Genomic DNA, 8755 nt, shown 5'->3' with positions numbered 1-8755 from the left:
GATATTAAAAATTATAAAAAAATGACAAGTAATAAAATTTATATACTTTTATTTGAAGATTGAGATATGATAGGGGTTTTAATTTGAGTTTTCAACAAAACATTACTATGTCTTTGTTTCTTTTTAGTTCTTTGATTTAATTACTTTGATTATTCATTGTAATGGTTGAATAATGGTCATCAGCTTAAATCATTATCCTTTTGTTTGGATTGAATTGCGTGTTGTGGGGATAATTGAATTTTCTATCGTTTGAACGTGTAGGATCAATAATCAAACCGATGCGGTCAATTTTTTCCACAATATTATATAAGTTAAATGCAATTAGAGGAATGGCATTGCCTTTAATCTCCAAAACCCTGAAAAGACTTGATGCTTGAATCCATCACTTCCAACTTTTTTTTTTCATTTCGAACTGGTTTGGTTAATACTATATTACGACAAAATATAAATAGTGTTGGTAACTAAACACCCCATAAACACATCTTAATAAATTGAGAAATTAAACATCTCGTTGGAATAGATGTCGTCGCATAGGGGATGATTAATTTAGTATCACGTAAAATGATTATAAAATGATTACAAGTGTCTTAAAATATTATTAGTTTTATTAAAATATGATACTTGGCGCTATTTCATTAAGAAGACAAGCACAAACAAAATATAACAAAATAGTTAATTTCTTATTTAATTGCTATAATAAGAATCAGATCTCATTATCATTTTATGTTTTTTCACCATTACATTCATTATGTTATTGGGTAATAACACTAGTTCCAAAATACATGAATGAAGAAAAAATTTATAAGAAGCCATCTACCCTCTTGCGCTTGCAACTTCTCTAGCATTCCCTACTGCTGAAAGCTCATCAGTATCCTTAAACACAGAAACAACTACAGACAGACTCCAAACAATAGATAGATAAAGATTCAATTTAATGAAAAAATAAGCAAGGAAAAGGAGGATCGTGATCAGAATGACAGGATGGTCAAGAAGTAAAAGTGATGGAATCAAACGTGGCAAGAAGAAGAAACTCGTGTAACCCAGGGGAAGAAGTTTTACATAGAACGAAGTGAAAAAGGGTCTAGTCCATTTTCTTGATACCTTGATCATAAATTCTTTGAGAGACAAGGTACTACCCCTATAGTCGCTTGATGCAATAACAATTATGGTGATTTGGGCAACAAAAAAGTAGAAAACGGAATTAAAAGTTTCGATTGTTAGAAAGATGTCGATATCTTCTCGGATAGCAATCAAGAGTTCGTTGTACTCGGTAGTATGGGGATGGGCATAGACTAAAGTGTAAAGTTTGAAGCTCAAATCCATGAATTTTGCACAAGAAGTGGGTAAGATGAAGGGAATGGAGTAGTGGATTAGGAAAACGGAGGTTGTGATGACCATAAACTTTGCATTTTGAGAAATAATATTTGGTAGTCCTTTCAGAAGATCAGAAAGACGAGAAAGCTTGTTCATTTTTTTTGGAAATTTTTGTTTTTGGCTGTATGAGAAGGGAAACTATGAGGTGGGAATATGAAATACGGTTGATATATGATATATATACACAAATTTGAAAGACCTTTTTGAGAATTAGTTCGATACAACCCAGACTAGAACAGTATTTGAGGTAGTCAATGCAATATGCGCTCATGACTTTGACCAAGTATATATTGAAAAATATATTTGATATATATTGATGTTATTGAAAGTTTGAAGAAAAATTTAAAATTGTTCTTTATATTTTATTTATTTAATACTAGTAAAACATATCGTTATTTGCTTCCAATAAGAGCCTATTGGTTGAGGTGTATGATTTTACATATTAGGTCCAAAGTTCAAAATATGGTATACCGAAAAAATTGTTCGTGTTTACATGGGTTGTTGCTCCGATGATTCGATTTACTATTTATTTTTCAAGATCGCTATTTTTGTTATAATTCGTTTATGACCATGTAAAAAAAATTAGGGCATTCAAAATGTGTAAAACACTATGGGATTACATCATCATGTATTTTTCTTCAACGTATTTTATTATGTTTTCCTATAATACATTAAACAAAGTTGAATAAAACATATTTAAAAAAAAGTTATAACAAAGCCTATTCTATGACATTTATTTAAAGATAAAAAAATTAATTTTTCCCATTGAAAAATTCTTTTCTCATTATGAAAATCTCAATGTAGTTGATTTAATACAATGAATCTGAAGCGGACATTCTTAAAACTTAGTCACGGTTTTGGACTTGAGAGTTGTACATGAACACGATTCACTGGAGCGAAGAAGAAGAGGAATCAAAGGTTAATTTCCATCCATTTGTTTTGCATGCGTTGATGAAAGTAATTCAAAACAATATGCTGCTGGCCGATTTGAATGTTTCATATTTCTAGTGGGATCCTCTGTATATATAGTAGAATTAAAATTATTTAAATTTATTTAGAACAATACACTTTTAGGCCATCCCAACAGGATTCCATGGGATGCTATGTGGCAGTTGAATACATATACAATGCATTGTAGAGTGGGTTGAATGAATGGAGAGTTCAATCCCCATTCAATCTTTTTTTTTTTTTTTTTTTTTTTTTTTTTTTTTTTTTTAATTTTATTATTATTATTATAAAAAATTGTTTTTTCTTTCTTTCTTTTTTTTTTCTGCCTTTTTTATAAAAACTTTTTTTTTTTTTGTTTTTCTTTCTCAATTTATATATATATATATATATATATATATATATATATATATATATATATATATATATATATATATATATATATATATAGAATACTTTATTTTATTTTATATATTCAATAATTTAATTTATTAAGTTACCTCATATTTTTTATTCTAAACAATTAAAAATTATATAAATCTTAAAAACATTTTAAAAAGATAACATCTTATTTATTATAATACAACATAGTGAAATTACATATTAATAAAACGTTCCCAAATATGCTCCGTTAAATCATGTCGAATGTAACACCCGAAATCAGAAAGGTTAAGAAAGGAAGGAAAAACCCTAAGTTAAAGAGGGTTGACTCGTCGAGTCCAGGAAGGAACTCGGCGAGTCGTAGCGGGATCCGGGTGTAAAGTAAGTGACCGACTCGGCGAGAGTCGTAGCGGGATCCGGGTGTAAAGTAAGTGACCGACTTGGCGAGTCGGCAAGTGGACTCGGCGAGTCTGGTCTGGGTTGGGAAACCCTAATTTCGGGACTTGGTACCCTATTTAAGCATCTTATTCTCTTCCCTAGGGCTCATTTGCGGCCCCTATAGTCCAGAACCAGAAACTCTAAGCCTCCATTGTTGCTCATTCAAGCTTTCTTGCCATTTTGGGTGATTTGAAGGAAGAAGGAAGAAGGCACTCATTGGGGATTCAAGAATTGGCAGTAGATCCAGAGTTTGTGAGGTCTTCCAGAGCATTTGAAGGTAATGAGTCGCTACCTTCCCTCTTTTGCATGTAGATCAACCTTTATCATGAGATTTGGGGCTTTTAGGACAAGTTTATGAACCATTTCGAGTTAGAAGCCCAGATCTGAAGTTGCTACTTCAGATCTATGTGTATCTTGGCCTAGAGAATCATAAAGCATCAGTCTATGGGTTGATTGTTGAGCCCCTTTGTCTCAAACCCTAGTTTATAGTGTTTTGAGCCTAGATCTCGTTAGCTACGTGTAAAGTTTGCCACTTTACGTAAGGAATAGGCTTTAGAAGAGTGGATCTACAGTTTGGAGTCCATGCATGACTCAAAAGTCCTCTGCATGTATGTAGATCTGAATGGACTCGGCGAGTCCTTCGAGTGGACTCGGCGAGTAGCTTGAAGATGAGGAGGAACTCGACGAGTGGGATGAACAACTCGTCGAGTCGGATGAAGTTAGGCATGAACTCGACGAGTTGGAAGAACAACTCGACGAGTTGGTTGAAGATTTCCTTGGGCTCGGCGAGTCTATTCTTGGACTCGGCGAGTCAGGTCGCGAAACCCCAAACCCTTCGAGTTGAGACTCGAATCAGTGAGTCGGGTGGAGACTCAGCGAGTTGGACAGGTCAGGACTCGGAAACAGTTGGACTCGGCGAGTCATGGACTGACTCGGCGAGTCGAGTCGCGAATAGAAAGACCCTGAGCATATGAACTCGGCGAGTCATTAGGTGGACTTGGCGAGTAGGGTTGACCTGGAAGGTTGACTTTGACTAGGATTTTGAATTTGACCAGAGTTGACTTAGTTGACTTTTAGAGGACTGTCAGACTAAGTGTCATATTCATATTGGTAGCTCGGAGAGCTGGAGGAGCAACGGCTCAGGGGATTGTCGATTAGCAGCCAGAGGATTATCGGCAGAGCTCAACAGTTCAGGTGAGTTTCCTTCCAGTAGGAACGGGTCTAAGGCCACAATGCCGGCCCGTTTAGGTAGCAGTAGTTTCCGGATTTTGATCCGATGCAGTAGTTAGTATGTTTGATGCCTCCGTGGCTCAGACAGGATTTATGTGTTATGTGTTCCGGGCTACGGCCCGATGCAGTATGCAGTATGTGTGTGTTCATGCTAGTTGATATGTTTATGTTATGTGATGTTCAGTTAGTTTCCGGACTTCGGTCCGATGCAGGGGACAAGGTCCAAGTCAGTTTCCGGACTTCGGTCTAATGCAGGGGGCAAGGCCCCAGTTAGTCCGGACTTCGGTCCGATGCAGGGGACAAGGTCCCAGTCAGTTTCTGGACTTCGGTCCGATGTAGGGGACAAGGTCCCAGTCAGTTTCTAGACTTCGGTCCGATGCAGGGGCAAGGCCCCAGTTAGTCCAGACTTCGGTCCGATGTAGGGGACAAGGTCCCAGTCAGTTTCCGGACTTCAGTCCGATGCAGGGGGCAAGGCCCCAGTTAGTCCGGACTTTGGTCCGATGCAGTGGGCAAGGCCCAGTATGTGCTTTATATGTTATTGTATGGTATGTGGTAGTTTGGGGGAGCTCACTAAGCTTCGTGCTTACGGTTTTTCAGTTTTGGTTTCAGGTACTCAGTTTTTTTTAAAAAGAGGAGCTCGGGAAGATTGCAGTGCACACACCATAGTCAGTTAGCCTGGGAATGTTTTACTCTGATAATGAGATTATGTTTTGAATTAATACTCGAAAACTATGCTATGACTTATGATACGGTTTTATAAATATGGTTTTAGTAATGTTTTCAAAGAAATTTTTAGTCGTGATTTTTGGGTCGTTACATCGAAGAGCATGATCTACTGGATTGTCACGTAGTTCATAGTTTCGTTGAATTTGATATTGAACTTCTTCGATAGGTCCTCAATTCACATGTATAGGAGGGTCAACATCATCTGACCAACTACTAATTGTATTTTCTTCATTTTCTACTATCATATTATGTAATATAATGCATGCATACATTATATCCTTTATGTTTTTAAGTTGCCAAGTTCTTGTTGGACTTCGTACAGTTGCCCAACGAGATTGAAACACCAAATGCTCTCCCTACATCCTTTCTTGCAGCCTCTTGAATTTCATTAAACTTGATCCTTTTTGGGTCAGCCGGATGTGGAAAACTTTTAACCATTGTAGCCCATTCAGGATATATACCATCTGCAAGATAGTATCCTTTTGTGTATATTCTTCCATTAATAGTAAAACTACATTCAGGAGTATAACCTTGTAATACATCATTGAATAACGGTGACTGGTTAAGTACATTAATGTCATTGTTAGACCGACAACCCCAAAATATGCATGCCATATCCAAAGGTCTTGTGATGCAACTGCTTCCAGCATAATTATTGGACAACCTTGATCACCTCGAGTATATTGACCTTGCCATGCAACATGGGCAATTTTTCCAAAGCCAATGCATGCAATCAATACTTCCAAGCATATCAGGAAACCCATGCTTTTCTATATGTTTTTATACTAAATTTTGGATGTCATTAGCATTAGGTTTTCTCAAATAATGGCTTGAATAAAGCTCAATCACACATCAACAAAAGTTTTGTAGACATTCGATTGAAGTTGATTCACCAATTCGTATGTATTCATCAAAGAGGTCACTGGTTGTGCCATATGCCAACTGGCGTATGGCAGCAGTGCATTTTTGTAAAGGGGAAAGACCATTGTTTCCTAAAACATCTTTTCTTTGTTGAAAATAAATAGAATGGTTAAAGATACCGTTAACTATTTTAACAAATAGTTCTCGCCTCATTCGAAATCTTCGTCTAAACGTTTGAGTTGGGAAAGCAGGATGCTCATCGAAATAGTCGTTCCAAAGACGTTTATGTCCTTCTTCATGATTTTTATCTATATATATTCGACTTTGCCCGAGACGTCTTGAACTTTCAACATCTGACTATTCTGCTTCCAAGCATTTTAGCTCCTTATATAGTTGAAATATAGAATTACTTGTGAGATGGTTGATTATGAATTCAGAAGCAGAATCATCTAAGTATGATGATGACATCATATAAGAAAGAAATAAGAAATAGTTTGAATTGGTAGGTATGAGATAATAAAAAGGTTGTATTCTTTTATAGCAAAAATATAAAGTCAAATGAAATTCAAATTTTATTCAAATGAAATCCAAATTAAAGTAAAATGAATTCCAAATTATATTCGAATGAAACTGAAATTAAAGTAAAATGAAATTGAAATTAAGGTGAAATGAAATCCAAATTAAAGGTAAATGAAATTGAAATTGGAGTCAAATGAAATCCAAATTAAAGTTAAATGAAATGGAAATTGGAGTCAAATAAAATTGAAATTAAAGTGAAATGAAATCTAAATTAAAGTTAAAGTCAATTGAAATTCAAATTAAAGGCAAATGCATACAAGATGTTCAACTCTACAAATAAAGACGAACATATTATATTCTCATTCGCACCTACTAACCATCTGATACACCAATCATGAATCCAAATTACTATACACACTTGTTATCTTATAATGATCCCCAAAATCCAAAGAATCATCCACAACATCCACACCTAAATCCAAACAATCATCTACAATATCCATAGCCAAGTCCAAAAAATTATCCACAATATCCATACCCAAATCCAAATAATCATTCACAACATTCATACCAAAATGCATATCTAGATTCTACCAGCCTGGATCCTCTCCATATTCCAGAAAATGAGCCAACACCAACAGAAACTCCTACCAACAAACGACAAAAAAATAAAGAAAAACCTACTGGAGCAAAGAAGAAGAAATGTTGTTGGAAAAACCTTGGCTACAAATTTCAGAAGATAACACTACTGGAAGCCAACAACGTGATAAAGAGTTCTGGCGACGAATTAGTGCATACTATGAAAAAAGCAACACGTCAAACGTTGCAAGAACTGAAGCCAATCTCAAAATGCATTGGCATTGCATGAACCCATTTGTAGTTGCATTTAATCAAATTTATATAGTGTTGAAAATTCAACACCTCAGTGGATGGTCTGAGGATGATCTCAAAAGTGCAACTTTTGAGCATTATCATGCTAGATATGGTGCTGATTTTAGGCACGAACATATTTGGCATATCGTTAAAAATGAACAGAAATGGAAAGGTTCAAGCACTGCATCCGGGGCATCTATGTCTTCATCAAATACAAAATCTTTCATTAACCTGGATAATGATGAAGTTACAACTCGTCCAATTGGTTGGAATGCAGCAAAAAAAAGCAACAAAAGGGAAAGCTACCAATTCCACTTCTTCATCTGGTAATAGGCCTGGTGAAATACTTGAAGAAAATAGAAAGACGTTTAAACGCTACCAAAACTCTTTGGATATGAAGAATGCATAGAAAGAAAGAAAAATGAAAATTAAAGAAGAAAAAATGAAATTTCAATCATTTTCGTGGATCTCAGTACCATGTCGGAAGATGGACGTGAAATTTGGAGATACCGTTGTGAAGAGATTAAAATATAATACAGTATGAAGTAAAATTTCTATTTTAGATATTGTACTTTTTATTTAGTATATTATTTGTAACTTTTAATTTCTAAATTGTAATCTTTAATTAATATTTAGTAATTGTAACTTTGAATTTCTAATTAATGTATTATTCTAGTTTTATTTATTAATATCAGTTATAAAAAAATTTAAATGATGATGTGGAAATCCATTGAACTCTTAAGAGTTTAATGGAGTGTAGAGTTTAATAGGTTAAATGGTATAGTTAGTAGAATGTTGATGTGGCAATCCATTGAACTCTTAAGAGTTCAATGCATTGGAGATGACCTTAGTAACAGTGACTAATACAAACCAAATTAAGATAAGGAACAACACCGCCCAACCAAATTTAACGAATTACTTTTTTTTATTAACATGTACGTATCTCTCTATCTACCACGAGACTCAAAACCTTAACCTATATACATATCATTAAATCATATATAAGAAGACAACACCATTCATATAGGAAAGCAACGCCCGGACTTCATCAACAATCAATTTAATATACTATATATTATGACTAACAACACCAAGACACTGCCTTACAATTTATCTCAAAATTTACATTGTTTTTTAAACAATCGATGACGTTATCGATTTTTTGTAGATTTACTTTTAGTAAAGTAACTTCCTCATTTGCACATGCTTCGTTGGCATCGGGTTTACTTATGTTGTCGTGTCCATTAAAGAATCTAAAGACACAATCTTCATGAGTGTTGATGAATTGCAAAACTCTCTAGCAGTCCATGAACTGAAGCTCACGAGAATGGATCAACATGATGATCAAGTTCTAAAGGTGAGCGCAGAAGGCGGAAAAAGTGGTCGTGGTGACAACTTTCCAACCCAA

The 8755-nt window shown here is 34.9% G+C and overlaps 2 protein-coding genes across 2 annotated transcripts; one reads left to right on the top strand and one right to left on the bottom strand.

Annotated features, from left to right (window-relative positions):
* Positions 1-661: 661 nt before the first annotated feature.
* LOC128127121 (uncharacterized) lies at positions 662-1536 on the bottom strand. Its single transcript, XM_052765490.1, has one exon. The coding sequence runs from the start codon at positions 1468-1470 to the stop codon at positions 814-816; it is 657 nt and encodes a 218-aa protein (XP_052621450.1). The 5' UTR covers positions 1471-1536; the 3' UTR covers positions 662-813.
* Positions 1537-7176: 5640 nt separating this feature from the next.
* On the top strand, positions 7177-7677 carry LOC111879551 (glutathione S-transferase T2-like). Its single transcript, XM_023876016.1, has one exon. The coding sequence runs from the start codon at positions 7177-7179 to the stop codon at positions 7675-7677; it is 501 nt and encodes a 166-aa protein (XP_023731784.1).
* The last annotated feature ends 1078 nt before the right edge of the window (positions 7678-8755 follow it).

The sequence above is a fragment of the Lactuca sativa genome, chromosome 7 (assembly GCF_002870075.4).
Source record: "Lactuca sativa cultivar Salinas chromosome 7, Lsat_Salinas_v11, whole genome shotgun sequence".
NCBI classification, from domain to species: Eukaryota; Viridiplantae; Streptophyta; class Magnoliopsida; order Asterales; family Asteraceae; genus Lactuca; species Lactuca sativa.
The sequence above is the reverse complement of the archived record's forward strand: the minus strand, read 5'-3'. Positions and strand labels throughout refer to the sequence as shown.

Coding starts and splice junctions, on each gene's coding strand:
- LOC128127121 (XM_052765490.1), bottom strand. CDS start 1,470: ATGAACAAGCTTTCTCGTCTTTCTGATCTTCTGAAAGGACTACCAAAT.
- LOC111879551 (XM_023876016.1), top strand. CDS start 7,177: ATGTTGTTGGAAAAACCTTGGCTACAAATTTCAGAAGATAACACTACT.